Here is a 20,209-nt window from a genome sequence, read left to right on the forward strand (position 1 = left end):
AACGTGGGCATTGGAGGAGATGTATTCTTTTGGTTTAGGTGAAAGATGGTTTGGGCCTTGCCTGGAGTAAGCCTATTCAGCTCAGAGTCACAAAAAGGGCCCGAGCCGTTTCTACAGCAACAGAAGGAGGGCGTGGCCCTCCCTGGGCTAAGGGCTCAACCTATAGCTGCAGCGGTTCCTGTCTGTGACAGCTTGATGCAGCTCCTCCCACTTCCTGCCCTCACCTGGACAGAGTAAGCTACAGGGAGAAGAGGCTTGTGATGGGCCCAAACCCTGAGCCAGCTAGGGCTGGGTCCTCATGGGGCAAGTGGAAAGGGAGAAGGGAAGTAAGAGCGATGGCTGGGCCGGGTGCGTGAATGAGAGGAGTTTTAGGCTTTACCAGCTGCAGGCTCATTGGCATTCTGGACTCCAGCTGAGTGCCGGAAGGGAGGGGGTGGGGTCCTGATTCCAGCAACTTGGGGCATGAAGCCATTTTTTCCCCACAGTCACTGTCACTGAACATGGGTGTCAGTGCAGTGTAGCATGTACACACACACACACACACACACACACACACACACACACACACACACACAGCAGGCATACAACAACACAGAAACATACTCAGCTCAGCCCTTTGACACAAGACTGTCCTGAGGAGTGTATGGCTCACAAACCCAGATCAACTTTCCTCACTGTTGTTGCTTGCTTGCTCTGCAGGAAAATCCCCAATACTGGCAATATTGTTTATTTGAAAGGCGGTGGTGGTTACACACCCTTTGAGCATTTACCGTTGGAAATACCCAGGCTACATGCAGCTTAGGAAACTTGGTTCTTTCAGACATATTTTGAAAACAAACACCCCACCAGTTTCCCAAGTCTTAACTCACAGTTTGGATGGAAGATTCAAAAGTGGAGACATCTCTTGTTTTCAGGCTCAAGTCCTTTGTCTTGATTAAAGGGTGACAAAGGGGGGGGGGTAGCTGAATTCTAAGGAATCTTCAAGCATGGCCCTTGCCTGTAATCTCAGAATCAAGAAGCCCAAAGGCAGGGGGATGGGTGTTAAATTTGAGGCCAGCCTGGCCAATGACAGCAACATAGCATGTGTCAGGACAGCCTGGACTATGGAGTGAGATTCTGGACCATGCCTTCCTGGCTCTGGGGTTTAAGCCTTCTCTGTTTCAGTCTTTACCCAGGAGAAGATGGGACCCTTGAAGGCATACATATGCCAACCACTGCCCTGATTTTGCCCTCTCCAACTCCATATTGTCTCCACCTGAGCTAAAATGCATGCTTCTCCCATGTGGAGGATCCTGGGGCAGGGAATAATAGTGTTAGCTGACCCTAGCCCCTGTGTAAGTCTGGTGAGACTAGTGTAGGCTGTATTCATCAACTCACCAGGAGCACCAAGGGATGCAGCAGGCACATTGCCTGACTTAGAGATGACAGCAGGAGCACAATACTCCTAGAGGCGGTAGCCATGTTAGGAGAGATCACTAGGAGAAAATAGAGTGGCTGGGTTGGAGTAGGCACAAGGGAGAAAATCAAGTTTTTCTGCGTTTTGAAAACTCAGAAATCCTTAAACAGAAAGGTGGATAGATTTGTTCTTTGTGCTTTTCTGAAGATGGCAAGGAGAAATGGGGAGAACATCTTATGCAGCCAATCACCCTCCCTATAAATATTTGCCAAAAGCCCATGTCAATTAACAGCTGAGTATCAAGTGGATGAGAGGGTTTCCCAAAACCTTTAGCCCTTATGATATAGTCACTGGATCGTGACGGAGTCAAGGAGGCATGCAGAGGAACGGCTGAGGAACTGAATTTGCTTTGTCAGGAGTGTCGCTGAAGACAATCATGTTCCGTTTTGAAGAAACGCAAGGAGAGTAGTCACTCCGACCCTAACTACTAACACCCTGTATCTGTCACCCTAACTCTAGTCTACTACCATATCTGCCCTGAAGACAACCCCAAGGTCGTAAAGATCAAGGCACTGTTGACTGCAGTAAAAATAGTGAAAGCACAACAGGTAACCCTAACAGACATAGTTTCCTTTAGGACAGTAGTGTCCTGTATACACAGATGCATATGTTTGCAATACCACCCAACAGGATTTTAGTAGCAGTAATGCTGACATCTCTGTGGCTTGCAGATTCCAAACTTGTTGAGAACAAGGCACGCATTTGGCTTACCTTTTCTCCTTCATGCTTAGCACAGCGCTTAGTACTTGGCTGGTGCTCTAAGCTCTTTGATGAATTCATCTAAACTCTCTTATCTTTCTCTTCAAGCAAATTTGTATGAGAGTTTTCAATAGAGATGCATCACCATGCACAACCTTATGAGGCATTTTTAAAAAGTAAAAACCAGCTCCCCACTCATATTTCCACGAGGCTCAGGGTCCAAGTGTCCCCTCTGTCCCTGTCTTGGCTGAATCCCTCTCTATCCATAAATAAGTTCACAGAATGGCTTTCTAACCAAGTCCCTCCAAGCTGTGCCCCATGGCGTTGCCATGAGATAGCTCTAAAACACAGAGCTATCATGCCAGCTGTGGAAAGACAACACAGGCCACAAGACTAACCTGGGCTATGTGATTCTTCACCTCTCTAGCCCTGCAGAATGTCTCAGGGCTACTTGCAATTCCTGGAAAAGCCAGCAAATGTTCCTTCATACTTTCTTCTCTGTGTGCCTTGCCCATCTGGCCCTGACTCTGTCTTCAATGCTCCTCCTTCAAGGACATTCTACTGGAAGGCTGCCTCATCTTTCCAGGCTGGACCTCTCACCAAGAGAGTGCTGTATGTGTTCTGCACACACTGCTGACATTATTTATCCCCTGTCTCCTCGGCTGCACCATGAGTATGCCTTACGGGCAGAGACTATGGCTAGAGAACTGCCTCAGCAAATGTTTCTACAAAATGTAGAAGAAAAAAGAAAACTCAAGATAACAAAGAAGAATTTTTTTTTGCTGACTTTCACATAGTTTATTATTGCTGTTCTTGTTGTCATTGGTGTGTGTGTGTGTGTGTGTGTGTGTGTGTGTGTGTGTCCTGCAGCTGAGTCTAGGATACCTGTGCTATGTGATGAGACTCCTAACATCTTTTTCTGAAAGAGAGTACCTCTATGTAGTCAAGGTTTGCTTCAGACTTACCAACTTTCTAGCCTACCACTCAAGTGCTGAGATAACAGACATGTATAGCATGATGCTCAGCAAAGATGACATACCTTTAAAAAAAACCTATTCTCAACTCTCCATCTCTATCCTTAGAAGGAGGTTTTTGCTTTTCTTTGTTTTGCTTTATTTTTTAACACTTCTCTCTTTCTAGATTGTTGTAGATGTCTGTATGGAAATTCTAGCACTGTGCATTTTATTAGATAAGCATGGTACCCTATTGCATATTGTTCTGCTGGCTTTACTCAGTTTGCCATGGGCATAATAAGACTAACTTCATTTTAAATTATATTTCACAAAGCACATATGTCATATTTTTAACTTCTCATTGGATAGGGAAAAGCAAGATTTTTGTTGTTGTTGTTGTTTGTTTGGTTTTTGTTTGGTTTTTCGAGACAGGATTTCTCTGTGTAGCTTTGGCTGTCCTGGATTCACATTGTAGACCAGGCTGGCCTCAAACCCACAGCAATCTGCCTGCCTCTGCCTCCCAAGTGCTGGGATTAAAGGCGTGCGCCACCACTACCTGGCTTAGATTTTGTTTTTAAATATTTAATTCCCCAATAAATGTGTGCCTGACTTGTCTTCAATTCTGTGAATAATTGAAAAACCATGGTGTGGCCATTGGCCATACCATTGGCAAAAGCTAAACACTAGAGAGAGTTTTCACTGAACCCCATTCTGGCCCCATTTCTTGAATATTTCAAATTCCATTTGTTCTTGTCAGAGCTGGGGCTTTAGAAGGGCTTCATGGGACAAACAGAACTTCAACAGTACTCCATAACTAACAAGAACTGAGAGTCCCCTAAGGCTGGTCTTCCACTTCTATAGCACAACTCCATAACCATATACAAGTTTTCTTTCTCATCTTGCATCAAGTTAATTATTCATTGAGTTTTACTCTGGATGAGGAAGACCCACAAAAATAAGTGGTGACAGGACATCCGCTCTCCTTCTTTCTTTTTGTATACATTAAACCAGTTAACTCATTGTATGTATGATGCATCCAACTGTGTGTGCTGAGAGAATGAGGTTGGCTTTGCAGGTAGCTAGAAAAATGGACCCCAAGCTAGCTGTTGTAACTGTGGCCACCTAACTTTGTTTTCTTGCTCCTTGGCTCCCGCCTCTCTCGCTATACTCCTGTCTTTCCTGAACCCATGAAGGGACGCAAGAGAAGCAGAGCTTGCCCTTGCTGTATGCAGGCATGTGCTTTTCTCTAAGTTCTTCTGTTTTCGTCCATCCCCAAGTATGTTGGCCTTTATTTGTATTTTATCCATATTTCTACCTTGCTTTTGTTGTATTATCACCACCATCATCACCATCATCACCACCACCACAACCTCCACCATCATGCTTGAGACAAGGTCTTCTTTCTATGTAGCTCAAGGATGGCTTGAACTTGAGATCCTCCCTCCTCAGATCTAGTGCTGGTATTATAGGCATACACTTCTGTGCCTAGAGCCTAGAGCCAACTTTATTTATTTGTTCTCTCTCTCCTGTAGGACTCCAATGGATATGAACAAGCAAAGGAAACGCAGTTTGACATCCTTCCCAATTTTGAAAGCAAGGAAGAAGCAAAGTTTCACCTCTGTGAAGGTAAGCATCATTGAGTCCCAGGAGAGGAACAGAGGTATCTCCAGGAAGATGTAGAGATCCCTAGACCCAGCAAGATTCTCCCACCAAAGCACCTTGAGGACAGGACTGGGGTGAAGGGGTGGGTGACCCAGATCATGGGTGGAGGTAGTGCTGACTTTCCTTGTCGCTGTGGCAAAATATTGGGGGAAAAAAGCAACTTGAGGGGAAGAGGCTTTGCTTTGGCTTACAGTTGGAAGGTGCAGTGCAGTGCATCATGATGAAGAAGACGTGATGACAGGAGCAGGAGGTGCCTGGTCACATTGCATCTGAAGTCAGAAAAGAGAGATGAATGTTGGCGTTCTCCTCGCTCCTTCTTCTCTACTCAGTCCAGGACTGCAACCCGTGGGGTGAGGCCGCCCACATTCAGAGGGGGTCTTGCCAGTGGAAGCTCTCCAGGGGCACCCTCCCAGGCACATACAGAGATGTGTCTGTGGTTCTGAATCCCATCAGGTTACAGTCAGGATCACCCACCATGGTGGACTCAAAGGGAAACACAGCCAGGCTTGTGAGGCCTCCATTAAACAGGTGGCTTGCATTAGAGGAGCTGCCACACCAAGGACTTATCCACAGTTGCTGCACCTCCCTTCTGTCTACCTGGGACTACCTCAGAACATTCCATCTTAGTTCACAATCAGTATTCAAGATCATTTCCAGAAAATATGTTCCTTTTCCTGACAAAGGCGTGATTTCTTTTTTTCCTCAGCCTCAAAATCCAATGAAAGGCACGGTATAGAAGTTAGGCCAGGGTGTAGTACCGTGTTTGCCATCTGTGAAGAAAGTGAAGCGGGGAACTTTCAATCCAGTACCACTTAGTGTGTTTAAATTATTATGTTGTCAAGCTGGGCGAGGTGGTGCACGCCTTTAATCCCAGCACTCAGGAGACAGAGGCAGGTGGACCACAGTGAGTTCAAGGTCAGCCTGGTCTACAAAGTGAGTCCAGGACAGGCAAGGCTAACACAGAGAGACCCTGTCTCAAAAAAAAATTAAAATTAAAATTATTACATTGTCAGCCTGGTCTACAAAGTGGAGGCCAGGACAGCCAGGCTACACAAAGAAACCCTGTCTCAAGAACATATGTATATAGCATTGTTTAAGATATTTTCTCAGAATATTTTGCAGAAAACGTAGACCCAAGTCATTCAGGTGAGCAGACCGGAAGTGCACCCCTGCAGCCATGGTAGGAGGCTCCAGGGATGGCAGCCTCTGTGATGACTCCAATGATACCTTGCCATCTCCACAAACCTAGGATTCCGTGTCACCTCCTCTGAGCAGTGTTCCTGATTGACCTCCCCAGAACCCCAGGATTTTAACTCACAAAATGGCTCCATCCCAGCTTGGCTGCACAAATCTGTATGTCCAGTGACTGGGAGGAAGCAACTTAGAGCTTTGATTTCTGAACAGTGTTGAGACTGTTAGGACTTGGGGAAGGTTCGTGGCAATGGACTGAGTGCATTTTGCATTATTAGACAAGAATGAGCAATTGAAGAGCAGGGGCAATTTGAGGAGACATGTGAGTATCAAATCAATGTGAGATAGGCTTATCCTAAGTAATATCATTGCCACTTAACTTGGTTTAAGAAAGTCACAGTAGTGTGAGCACATCTGTGAGGGATCCCAGTGAGAATTAACTAAGGTGGGAAACCACTTCCTGAACGTGTATGGCCCCATCCCGCAGACTAGGTGCCAGCCGCGATCAAAGGAAAGAGATGGAGAAAGCTTTCCTCTCTTCAGGCTCTCTGAGCCCCCTTCTTGGCAGCCATCGTGTGGCTTGCTCTGCTGTGTCCTCCATGCCGTGTGTACTAAAGCCTCTGAACCTGTGAGCTAAGCAAGCATATTTCCCTTTAAGTCATGCCAGGCTCGCTACGAGAAAAACAATGAGTCCAACGAGCTTGGCCGCTCGAGTTGTTTGAAATTTCTTGAGCTTTGCCTTTGCCCATGAGATGATGATTCTTACATGAACCCAAAATTCCAGTGTTCTCCTCCTAATTTACATATGGGAAAACCAGTAACAAGCAAGCTCGTAGGGGAAAGTCAGGGAGTGTGGCGCAGAAGTCAAGCGCATATTTCTAATCTCAGTGTTCTTTGTCCTTGAGCTAAGAGGCATCTGTTAAAAGATGCTTTTTTTTTTTTTTAAATAAATTCCCTTATGCAAGGAAAACAATGTAACGAGCAGGGCATGGTGGTGCTTGCTTAGAGGCAGAAGCAGGAGGATCGGAAGTTCAAGGCCATCTTGAGCTACACTGTGACTTCTAAGCCAACCTGCACTATATAAAATCTTGTCTCAGAGAAACAAACGATAAATAATTACATCTCAAGGGAAGTGAATTACGTAGCAGTTATTCCAAGAAGCTTTTGAGAAAAAAAAAAGCGGCAGTTTCTTCATGCTACACTCTGCAGTAACTTTTGGCGAGTGGAAGGATATTAAAGACACTTGACGTTGAACTCTTGACATGGTCTCCACATGTACACTCATGAGCATGCACATACACACACACACACAGATACACACACACACACACACACACACACACACACACATTAAAAATACAAAACCAAACCAAAGGGCTAGAGAGATGAGTCACTGGTCAAGAGCGAATAATACTGCCCTTCGTGGGGGACTTGAGTTCAGTTCCCAGAACCCTTGTCAAGTGGGTCACAACTGCCTATAATCACAGTTCCAAGAAGATTTGATGCCACCGACCTCTACAGGCATATGCATACATGTACTTACCCCACTCCCATATACATACAGTTAATGTAAAAATAAATCTCTAAAAACAACTTTAAATGTGATATTAAGAAATTGAGTCCAGGACAGCCAAGGCTACACAGAGAAACCCTGTTTCAAAAAAAACAAAACCAAAACCAAAACAAAAAAACAAAAAAACAAAAAAACAAAAAACCCAAAAAACAAAAACAAAAACAAAACAAAACAAAACAAAAAACCCCACAAAAAACAGGAAAGAAAAAAGAAAAGGAAAATTGCCCCGAGTGTGGGTAGAGATGGTGCAGCAATTAATCACACTGGCTTCTCTTCCAGGATACCCAGGTTTGATTCCTAGCACCTGTGTAGCAGCTCATATAGCCTGTACGTCTAGATCCAGGGCCCTCAGCCCCTCTGCTGGCTTCCATAGGTACTGCATGCACATAATGCGTAGACATAAACATGCAGGCAAAACGCCCATATAAATGAAAATAAAATAATAAAACAAAATTTTTAATACTGTGATTGGAGTGAGAGGGTGTTTTTAAAAAATTGACTGGGCTTCTTGGCACATGCTCGTGATCTCGGCGCTCATGGAGTGAAGGCAGAAGGACCAGCCTACGAGGAACAGCCTCGGCTACATCCTGAGGTTGGGGCCAGGGATCCTATCTCAGAAAAAAATATTGTTTTGATTTCACTTGTCTTGAGACAGCATTCTGGTTGGTTCTCAAGCAAGAAGGGATTCCACAGAATCTTCATTCTTTACTAAAATTATCACAAACCATTAGGGCCACCTATCTGCCACTGAGGAAGCTTTCTGTGTTTGATGGCAGTGGAGGTCCCAGGCTTCCTGCTGAGTTGGAGCCTCAAAGAACTCACAGAGTGACCATCCACGCGTTTCCAGAAAAACGTTCCGCGTGAGTTTATCTAGAATGCAGGCCAAGGGAATGCATGCTCGCTGATGTCATTCCTGTGGGCTGGAAGCTGGAGTTTGTCTGGCTTTTCTGAGTCTTTAGTGTAGCTGGTTTTTGAGACTTGCAGAGCTCCAAGGCCCCAAAGGGTCATGCTAGACCTTATCAGGAAGGAGAGCAGCCTGAGCAAGGATGATGTCAACTTACAACATGATTTTAGACCCTCCCTGGCGGCCCATATGTAGATGTGATGAAGTACAGCTAGAATTGTGCTAAACAAACAATTTCTGTTTGCAGCATCAGAAACACAGGTAGGTATTTGTTGGGTTGCTGCTTTTCTTACATCCCTCAAACCGTTCGGTTATTGGCTCTTCCTTAGGCCTTCCCTCCCCGTCCTTGTTTGTTTGTTTACTATCTGCCTCACTCTTTAAAATGGGACTGCCCAATATGGCACTACTGGCCACCTGAGAGGCCTTGGAGCTCTTGCCCTGGTTAACCTGTATGGAGATGTGAAATACATTGCCAGTCTCAAAGGCCTGGTCACCCTTAAAAAAGGAGCATAAAATATTATTTTTTTAAATTAGATAGATTTTATAGCATTTTAATGAAAGCATCAAGATAAGTCGTAAGAACAAAACAAAACAGAACAAAACCCGGGTATGGTGGCGCACACCTTTAATCCCAGCACTTGGGAGGCAGAGGCAGGTGGATCACTGTGAGTTCGAGTACAGCCTTGTCTCCAAAGCGAGTTCAGGAGAGCCAGGGCTACGCAGAAAGACCCTGTTTTGAAAAAAGAAAAGAAAAGTTGTAAGATCATTTTATGTTGGTTCATTTAAAATAATAGTGCTTCTCGCTACTTTAAAACATGTGGCTATTTAGAAAGTATTGTGCTTCCTTGTTCTATTTGTTTCACACAATGGACACTTGGCAGGCAACAGATTTCCTCTGTCAGAATGAACCAGTGTTGCATGAATGAATGAATGAATGAATGAATGAACGAACGAACGAACGAACAAATGAACCAGGACACTCGTTGTCACAGACTAGCACCTGGAGTATATTTGTTCACTCATGTCCTCTATAGCTACTCATATCTGACATCGGTCTAAGGGTTGGGTGGATTTTTAAAAGGCGCATGTTCTGCCTTGTGCCTATGATCCCAGCACTCTGGAGGCTGGGTCAGGAGGACAGCCTCAATTTTGAGGCCAGCTTGGACTACATAGTGAGTTCCAGGCCAGCATAGGCTACAGACTAAGACGCCCTCAAAAAACAACAGAAGCCACAGTCTACAGGACAATACAGACCAGCAAGCCCTTATTTTTTAAAACCATGACCCTTCAGATGAAGACAAAGGGCGTGGTAAAGCTAAACACTGAGAGTGGCAGAGAAGACCCAGAAGTGGACAGATGCATGTGCCACACAGCAAAGCTAGACTTAAATGCCGGGTACGGTGGCTCACACCTGTAATTCTAACACTTGGTAGGTGGGGACAAGAGGGTCAGGAGTTCAAGGTCATACTCAGCTACCAAGAGAGTTCAAAGCCAGCCTGGGCTGCATGACACCCTGTCTCAAAAACAACAAGCAAACAAACAGATCAATACATGTTACCCATGAGTCATTAACTGTTTCTTGTAATACTGACTCAGAGTATTAATGAGTGATCTTAATGAATTAACAAGGTATTGATGAGAACACGAACTCTCTGGCTGGCAGATCCTGAACACAAGCTCCTGATTTCTTCCCTCTCTGTTTAATAGAACACAGTTCTTCCTGAAAGACAGGGCCCGAGTTTCACACAGTGGAAGTAGCCAGGGCCATCTGTTTTTGTCTCACGTCTGTGGCTTGTCAGCATCCCACATCCAAAAAGCCCAAGGGGAAACCACCAAGCCAACCATTGGTTGCTGCAAAGAGTTAGAAATCCTAGTAAAACTGATGAAGCACAAAGCACAGGTCTCACTTGTCAGCTGACCCTCACTTCGTTGCTGAACACCTAGGGTGATCCACTCCTAGTTTAACTGCACAAAAGGGTTCATGGGAAAGAGCTTGTTGTGGTCACAGAACATTTAAAACAAAAGCATCTGCTAGAGTGGGCAGGGAGGGAAAGCCAGGCATAGTCAGCTACCCAGTGGTACCTCTGGAGGAGACTTTGCATCCTGAAGGAAAACATTTACATCTTTTTTTTCCCACTCTCCCCCAGGGCCCCACTCTTCCTCCTGAGATCTACATGGTGAGTACCAGTTCCTCTGCCTTCATCCCCTCAGCTGCCCTACTTTGGAGGGAGGAGAAGAAAGGTTTCAGATTACCATCAATTGCTGTGGGAAGGATGCTAGCTGGAGCTGGCACACGAGAGAGTGCCCCTCTGCCTGCTGGCATTCAGCAGAGTGAATCCATGCTTCAGAGACCTCATCTCTAGATTGTGAGACAGCATGTTCACCAGGAGGGTGATGGGACATTAGAGACACACCACTCGCTTTTCACGTTTTTCTCTTTACATTTACCTATTCCCCCATTTCACAGAGGAGGGGACTGAGACCTCCTCAAAAATTAAACAAGGTATCTAAGGCTGCAATCAGGACTCAGGATTTATTCTTTAATTCATGAATGCCTTTTTTTTTAAAGCCACACTCATAAGGCACATTGAAATCTATTCTAAAAATATGGGTAAACTATAAAGAACACTATACAGTGATCCTCCCATAGATCCAGCACAGTGTAAGACGTCCCTCCCTGTTTCATTTCGTCCCGTTCACTGTCCCCTTTGCAATCATCATTCTCTTGAGTTTTGCATCAATTATCCAACTGCTCTCCTGTGTGTGTTGCCATGAGCATGCTCACGTTTGTCTCCTGTCACAGATATGGTCGCGTTTCTAGACTTTTTTTTTAAAAGCCAAATGGGCATCTTGGGTGATGAGACTTGAGGACTCTGAACTGAAGCGGATACTGCAAAATTGCCTCCCAGCTCTGGTCTCACTACCTGGCACTGTACACAAGCATCATCCCCTCACCATGCTGGTCCGTTTCTACCCTGCAGGTGTTTCAACTGCATACTTGGTAGCTAAGGGACAATTTGATTGTTCTTGACTTGCACGTGGATGACTGCATTAATGAGGATGAACCTCCTCTCATCTGTTCACTGACCATTTGTGTCCTCTCCTGGAAAAAATGTTGTCTTGTGCCCTTATTCCTTAAAGGTTTTTCTGGAGTGTCACCTTTTCCTTGTCAAGGATAGACTTATTTTATATGTTCTGTCTACTAGGCCTTTGCCAGTTGTAAATGGCCTTTCCAAGTTTGTTGGCTTGAGTGTCTTCACAGTTTTAGATCCATTTAAAAAAATGGAGGAGAAAGGCTCCCCAGTACCTGTCAACGACTTCCTATTATTGGCATCTATGATAGAGTGTAGTTATTACAATCGATGAAGTAATATTAGTAAGTTATCATCAACCAAGAGCCATAGTTTATACGTGAGTTTGCCCTCTGCATTGTGCAAAACCTCTTGACAGTGCGTAATGCCATGTGTTTATAATCCAAATACAACACAGGGAAGATCCACTGGCTTAAAAAGCTCCCGTCACCACCTGTTCATCTGCATTGCCCCTCCCCATCACCCCCTGTTCATCTGCATTGCCCCTCCCCATCACCACCTGTTCATCTGCATTGCCCCTCCCCATCACCCCCTGTTCATCTGCATTGCCCCTCCCCATCACCACCTGTTCATCTGCATTGCCCCTCCCCATCACCACCTGTTCATCTGCATTGCCCCTCCCCGTCACCACCTGTTCATCTGCATTGCCCCTCCCCATCACCCCCTGTTCATCTGCATTGCCCCTCCCCATCACCACCTGTTCATCTGCATTGCCCCTCCCCATCACCACCTGTTCATCTGCATTGCCCCTCCCCATCACCACCTGTTCATCTGCATTGCCCCTCCCCATCACCACCTGTTCATCTGCATTGCCCCTCCCCATCACCCCCTGTTCATCTGCATTGCCCCTCCCCATCACCCCCTGTTCATCTGCATTGCCCCTCCCCGTCACCACCTGTTCATCTACATTGCCCCTCCCCGTCACCACCTGTTCACCTGCATTGCCCCTCCCCGTCACCACCTGTTCATCTGCATTGCCCCTCCCCGTCACCACCTGTTCATCTGCATTGCCCCTCCCCATCACCACCTGTTCATCTGCATTGCCCCTCCCCGTCACCACCTGTTCATCTGCATTGCCCCTCCCCATCACCCTCTGTTCATCTGCATTGCCCCTCCCCATCACCCCCTGTTCATCTGCATTGCCCCTCCCCATCACCACCTGTTCATCTGCATTGCCCCTCCCCGTCACCACCTGTTTATCTGCATTGCCCCTCCCCATCACCACCTGTTCATCTGCATTGCCCCTCCCCATCACCACCTGTTCATCTGCATTGCCCCTCCCCGTCACCCCCTGTTCATCTGCATTGCCCCTCCCCATCACCCCCTGTTCATCTGCATTGCCCCTCCCCATCACCACCTGTTCACCTGCTTTGCCCCTCCCCATCACCACCTGTTCACCTGCATTGCCCCTCCCCATCACCACCTGTTCACCTGCTTTGCCCCTCCCCATCACCACCTGTTCACCTGCATTGCCCCTCCCCGTCACCACCTGTTCATCTGCATTGCCCCTCCCCGTCACCACCTGTTCATCTGCATTGCCCCTCCCCATCACCCTCTGTTCATCTACATTGCCCCTCCCCATCACCACCTGTTCATCCTCATTGCCCCTCCTATGACATCCCTACCCGCCACTATTCTTATGCCAGTTGTTTTACCTTTTCTAGAATATCACTGAGTTAGGATCCTAACGTGCAGCCTCTTCAAATAGATTCTTCAGTTAGCAGTCAAAGTGCTTTCCACTGTTTGTCGCTTGGTATCAGTTCCTTTTATTATTAACTAATACAGCAGTATGTGGATATGACAGCTTGCTTATTCACCAAGTAAGGGCATTTTGGTTACATTTTATTTTCCAGCAGTTAGTAATAGTGTTGCTGTGGAACATTCTTATGCAATTTTTAGTGTGTACAGAAGTTTCAGTTCATTTGCGTAAATACTCAGAATATGGGTGCTGGATTGTAAGTTAAGGCTACCATTAGCTGTTTTCAAAAGCAGCCAGTCTTCTGGAGCAGCCATGTTGCCTTTCCAGAGGTAATGAATAAAAATTGCTGTAGTGTCACCTCCTTCTTGACATTTGATATTGTCAATGCTTGGGACTATAGTCACCCTAAAATGTGTATAGTACTAACACATTTACATTCATAACTGACTAATGAATTATGGTGCCAAGCATCTTTACCTATTTATTTGATATCTGTATATTTTTTATTTTGAGATGGACTTCAAAGTCTACGTATTATCCTTCTCTAGTCTTATTCCTTGAATTTTTATTTAATTGTATATGCATGTTACTGTGTGTGTGTGTGTGTGTGTGTGTGTGTGTGTGTGTGTGTGTGTGTGTGTTGGGGGATGAGTGAGTTTGTTCCAACACATGTGTGAAGGTAAGAGAACAGTTTGGAGGAGTCAGTTTTCTCCTCCATCCATGATGTGGGTACTAGGGTTCAAACTCAGGTCATCAGACTTGACTGAAAGGACCTTAACCACTGAGCCATCTTGCCAGGCATATGTTACAAATCCTTAAAGACCAGTCACTGACGGATATTTTTAGAAATCATCCTGCCAGAGCAAGAGCTGTTCTCAGTGCTGTGAGACAGAATGGAGCCCTTCTGGCCCAGACTGCACAGTAGAACTGGGTACAAAGATGCAAAGAGAAGGGAACAGCAAGGCACAAAGCTCTCACTGAAGTAAAAAGCAAGTTTCTCTGGCACCTCAGAGACCTCCTTCTTAAGCTACTGTCCAGGCATCCCACCATGTTGCTCTGATGTAGAAGCCAGCCATAACATCACCATACAGTGTAGAAGTTGGGCTTGTTCAGATTTGCTTCTGTGTGATAATGCCCCCTGGAGTTGCCCAGGGAGGCTGCGTGTAAGGTGGAGGGGAGCATTTCATGCAGAAGTAGCATAAGCAAAGTCCTGGCATAAGCTCACATCAACAGAGCACAATGGACTTCCATGGTACACATATTGTTATGTTGTAGAAACTGTTTCATGCAGTGATTCCCAGATAATTGCTTTCTACAAGCATGTCCAGATATCATCAGAATAAAACCATGAACTCATCTGTATTTATTCAGTTAAAGATTTATTTTTATTTTACGTGTACAAATGTTTGCTTGTATGTACATCTGTGTACCGTGTGTATATCTGACGCCCAAGGAGGCCAGAAAAGTGTGTCTGGAGCTGGAACTGGAGCTACAGATGGTTGTTAAGTGGTCATGTGGCTGAGAATCCAAAGCCGGGCTTTCTGAAAGTGGTTTGACCTGCTTCAGCCTCCTGAATTTCATTTTAATTTGAGAGTTTCAGAGAGGGGAGGTATTTTGTATTTCGTTGGCACTTGGTTTTCTAACGGACCATAAGGAGGTCAAAAGTAGCAGCATGGCTTTGTAAAGAGGTTTGTAAAGAGGTATTTGAGGGCTTAGGTTCCAGACTCAATTTGCTAGAGTCCTGTGTGTGTGTGTGTGTGTGTGTGTGTGTGTGTGTGTGTGTGTGTGTGTGTTAGGGGATTACCTTAGACACCTTATTTGGATAATCTCGGCTTCTCTTTCTCCATGTGTAAAACTAGAACATTCTGCAACATATTCCCTAAGACTAGCCCCCCCTCCCCCCCACACACACATCATGCAGATCTGAGCTCCATTAATGAAGTCAAAAGAAGTTGTGTCTCTCTCAATGCCAGGCACTAAAAGAAGTAGGAAATGACTTCAGGTGTCTGAGCTTCCAGGCCTGGGTTCCCGCTCTTTCAAGTATGTCCAGGAGCTAGTAGGCAAGTCCCCTGGGAGGACACTGCATCCACGGCATCCCCTGTGAATGGTCACGTTCATCCCACTAATGGGTCTCCAGAGTCCAGCCTTGCCAGTGGGAGGACCCCAGAGGCAGTTCCTTCCTGCCTAGGCTTCTTGGGCTTCCTCATGCACAGCTAAAGGCCTTTCAGCTTAGACTCTGAGGTAGAAGTGGTAGACAGACAGAAACCTTGATTAGGCAGCGTCTACAGCTACTAATGTAGCTCAGTCCCTCAACTAGGCTGCAGGGTCCAGGTACTCTCCCCTTTCCCAGCTCTTTGGATGGCTGGGGTGGGCCTAGCTATACATTTAAATTGTGTTCTGTATCAATTCCCTTATGATTTTTCTTCTCTCATCGTGTCACACTCTCTCCTTACATTAAGCATTTGTTGTGGACTCTTGGTTTTTCTGGCCTCTGGGAGAGAATCATGGAGCCTGCAGGGAGGAAGCTGTGAGCTGATGGCAGAGAACTTGAGCCTCACCCGCCTGCCAGGCCCATCCAATCTCTAGGGAGTTGGGGGTGGGGAGCGCGGGTGGGAGGAGGAGCCAATTAAGAAAACAGGGGACTTGCCTTTGAGAAATGACTAAGGCAGGGTTGTTTGATGGTGGCCTTCTGAACAAGCTAAGGTGGCTTAGGGGCAGGGGACCAGAGGACCTGATGCCTGCCTAGTGCTTTCTTCCCTGGACTTCACAGATGAGGACATCCAAAGCCCAGTCCAAGGTAATAAGACCAGGAGACCATCTTGGGACACTGTTTGGATTAGTTGTAAATGAAGAAGAGAGCCATTGTCCTTCAGATCTTAGAGCGAGGGCGTAGAACACAGGTTCCCCTGCAGCCCTTGTAAACTGCACAGAGCTTTTCATCTGAGGTGTTGGGGGAGGGGGGGGGAGCGTGTGCGTGCTCACTTGGGACCTAGTGTGATGAACATGTAAACCAGAAGGGAAAAGACAGAATGGGGCTGGTAGGGGACACTGAAGTAGAACTGAGACTCTCACTCTTCTGTGTGCCCTGTGTGGTTCTGGTGATTCCGTTCTTCTACACCCCTCCTTTGTTCTGACAAAGAGGTCACATGATTGGGCCAGTGTGACTCGCATGGGAATGGATAAAGCAGCGAGAGACCAATGGACAATGCTTATTTTTATGTATGTGAGTGCTCTATCTGTATATAGAGCCAGCATGCCAGAAGAGACTGTTAATCTCATTAAAGATGGTTGTGAGCCACCATGTGGGTGCTGGGAATTGAACTCAGGACCTCTGGAAGAGCAGCCAGTGAGTGCTCTTAACCACTGAGCCATTTTTCTAGTCCCTAGCAATGCTTATTTCTACTTGGATGTTATTTCTCTTAAGTTCTCTCAGGAATAGAGGAAGTGTGTGTGTGTGTGTGTGTGTGTGTGTGTGTGTGCGCACTAATCTAGGTACCTACACCTATACAGAAGTAATTGTGTAACCATCTGTATGTATGTTAAGTTAAACATGAGTTTAATTTCCATATCTAGTCCTAGTCAATTACAATGTGATGGTGATGGTAACGGACCCCAACAATAAGAAACCTTCCATCTTCCTCCTGTCACCACTTTCAGGGCCAGTGCAGGTGTTTGTCAGAATCTGGTTTGTTACCTCCCAGGAGTTTTGTTTTGTCTTATTCTTTTCTCTGGTTAAACATTATGGTCCTTTACGTTTCTGGCCACATATCTCGTCCATCATCCATCAAGTCTGCTTTCTTAGCTTTTCCAGTGTCAGGGGAAATGAATGCTGTCACCCTGGGCTCTCTCCAGCTAAGGGAAAGGAATTCCAGTCAGCAGTCTCACTGTGTGCAAGGCACCAGTGTTGGCATGTTACACATATTACTGCATTTCTCACCGCAGCCCTGTGAGGACTTTCCTGATCCTGTCCTCGCATTACACGAGGAATGACTAATAACTGTGCAAGTTCAGTGACTAGTGGAGTTGTTGAATTAAAAACTGTCACCAAGCATGTTCATGAATGCCTGTAATCCTAGCATAAAAATAAGAAAAAGGGAGGGGGACAGAGAGGTGATTTCCAAGACTTCAAGTCTGTAAGCATTATTTTATTCCATGCCTCTGCTAAAGAGGTCTCTCTGAGACTCTGCACATATTGTACAAAATGGGCAAATACCAAGTTTCTTAGCTTAGCTTTCAGTGCTCTCAATGATCAGGCCGGGCTACAGATTACCCCTATGGACAGTACAGACTCCTGGTGTGTGCCAGATATGACTGCTTTATCCCATAATGTATTCTCTCTCTCTCCTATTTCTCAACCCCCATGTCTTCCTACTCTTCCTACTCCCAGGCTTGTAGCCTTACACCGACATCTCCCTTGATGTCGGCACTCATTACCCACACTCCTTGTCTGATAGTCTGAGTTGCATATAGTTAATATAATTAACCATCAATCTGTCAGTCTCTTCATTGCGTTCTCAAGGCTAGCTTGTTGATATTGGTGGTCATTTGTGAGTGTTAATCCCCTGAAATATATACTTCATAGGATTCTTTGATATTTCAAATTAGTTTTCAGTGTTTCTCCAGATACCAGGGCCCATCCAACGGACAGGCAAATGCTGAATGTGGCACACATTAGCAAATTAATACATGTGATCTGAGACCAAAGCCATTCTGCATGTGCTCCCCCTTCCTTCAGTCCTCTTCCAAAGTCTAGGCGCTCACTGTTGACTATTGAAACAGTCTCCATCACCACAGCCCTGAGGAGGCCCTAACTAGAGGACACTGCATTCAGGTACCATAACCAATTGCCAAATTTTACAGAGGTGGCTCTGTCTCTACTATTTTATTTTTTCTTAGCTTTTAATCCTATTCCTTATAATAACAACTACAAAACTGAGGTTCACTGTAATAGTATGGGCTTTCTATGCCTGCCCTAGCTCCCTAACAATGACACAGAGATCTATTTTGATTAAAACTTCAATCACTGTAGCAAGGGAGATACTGAGCTGTTCTAACCCAACTATGCTGGCCTGGCCTACTTCTCAGCCACATGGCCTGTTACCCACCTCCTTGTTCATCGTGTCCCCATGGCAACTCCCCTAGTCCCCACCTAAGACACCCTCTATGGGTTCAGAAGTCCTACCGTATCCTCTCCTGCCTAGCTATTGGCTGTTCAGCTCTTTATTTAACCAATAAGAAGGTGATGAGGAACAATGTTTACAATGTACCAAGACTGGAGATGCTTCATAATAATGACAATGCTGAAGTCCAGACTGCAACCAAATCCCTGGGTACAGAAATCAGCATTTGAATATTCAGTGCACAGAAACATCCCCCAGCAGGTCACTGTTCTACTAATAGTTTCTCCAGTGGATCACGGCATAAACGTCCAGCCACCTGGCCACCTCTTATTTGTGTCTAGCATACACTGAGGCTGCCTACCTCCATGGTGGACTTTCTCGACCCACTGGTGCACTCTATTCCAGGATTTGATTGTCCTTTTCCTCCTCAACACTTTCTAGACGTGAACTCCTTCTAGTCAGATCACTAGCATTAAGACTTGTTACGTAGATTCTGGAAGGTTCCATTAAGGTTCCTTTCAACACGTTGATGGTAAAGACAGTTCTGGGCAAAGCTATAAGTGTTTTATTGCCTGGTGAGCAAGAACAGCTTGGATTTTATTCCAAGGATTCTAGATAATAGTTTGTTGATGAAAAAGTTATACTGACTGCTTGAAGAAGTGCCACACAAACTACCACTCAGACACCGGGCTCAGCTAGATGTTGCCTAGCATGCCTTTTTCAAGCTGATGGATCAGGGCCACAGCAAGGACTGAGGTGCCTAACTGTGACATGGACTTGTTCTCACACAGGGTTTTCATAAAAAGAACCAAACGCAAAAGACATAGGGAAGGCAGTAACACATGTTGGCTAGCTATACAAAGCAATATTACGTTTCTTGGTTACCTAGACAAAGTATTATAAGCTAACCTTTAAGCCAATTGGTTCTAGGTGAGACAAGTGAGGGTCTTTCAAAGGGCAACTCGAGTGCAACCAGGTGTGTAGATAACAAGAGTGCAAAACAGAGTGTAGCCAAGTGTATATATACCAAAGTATGAGTTATGACACTATTGAATCATCGTCAAATATAAGGTCAGTTTGCCCCTTTGGTAGGATCTGTTGGTACGGTGGTATAGGTTAACTTGGCTCTTTGGCAGGATTTGCTACTGTCAGGTATGAATAACTACTTGTAGGAGCAAGGTTAGAAGCTAGAAAAAATTTTGAACTTAAAAAATTTCACCTTAGAAACAAAATGGAAGCTGACGATGCTGAATACAAAAATGGCTGCAGCTATGTCTCTAGCAGACTTCAACATTCCAGGGTTCAACAGTGCTTTGTTTTTGAGAGAAGATCTTGCTTTATAGTCAGACTGTCCTGGGACTTACAACTCCCCTGTCTCAGTTATTCCAGTGTTGGAACTACAGGCAGGCATCCCCCCACTTTGCTCTACATTGTATTATTATTATTATTATTATTATTATTATTATTATTATTATTATTATTATTATTATTATTATTATAGTGTGGCAATCATAGGATAAGTCAGTTCTGGAGGAGCATGTGTTTGGGTAACATTTCACTCATGTGTTCATTGAGTACTTTTTTTTAGCTTCTCTTGACTTTTTGGAACTTTAAAGTTAGAAGAATTGGCTTCAAGGGCACTTTGTCATAATGAAAAAAGAAAAGAAAGAAAGAAAGAAAGAAAGAAAGAAAGAAAGAAAGAAAGAAAGAAATGCCCTGGTGGCTTGGGATAACACAGCCAAGTTCCATTGTGATTCTCTCCCGCCTGACCCAGGTTGAGAGTAAGCCTTTGGTTCAAGTTCAGAAGCCGTGCTCCAACATCAAGAAGCTAAGAATGACCCGATATTCACATAAGGTAGG

General features: G+C 45.3%; 1 protein-coding gene across 3 annotated transcripts in view; it reads left to right on the forward strand.

Annotated features, from left to right (window-relative positions):
* The window catches only part of DYRK4 (dual specificity tyrosine phosphorylation regulated kinase 4), a 46,316-nt gene continuing 26,107 nt past the window's right edge, over window positions 1–20,209 (forward strand). For all 3 annotated transcript variants that reach the window (XM_084765583.1, XM_084765584.1, XM_084765582.1), the window contains exons 1-4: window positions 1–233; window positions 4,641–4,734; window positions 10,586–10,615; window positions 20,124–20,204. In XM_084765583.1, coding sequence (XP_084621709.1) covers window positions 46–233; window positions 4,641–4,734; window positions 10,586–10,615; window positions 20,124–20,204 — 393 coding nt within the window. In that variant the 5' untranslated portion in view covers window positions 1–45. The remainder of the gene's footprint in view (window positions 234–4,640; window positions 4,735–10,585; window positions 10,616–20,123; window positions 20,205–20,209) is intronic.

The sequence above is a fragment of the Acomys minous genome (genome assembly GCF_964271855.1).
Source record: "Acomys minous genome assembly, chromosome: 17".
In the NCBI taxonomy this organism is placed as follows: domain Eukaryota; kingdom Metazoa; phylum Chordata; class Mammalia; order Rodentia; family Muridae; genus Acomys; species Acomys minous.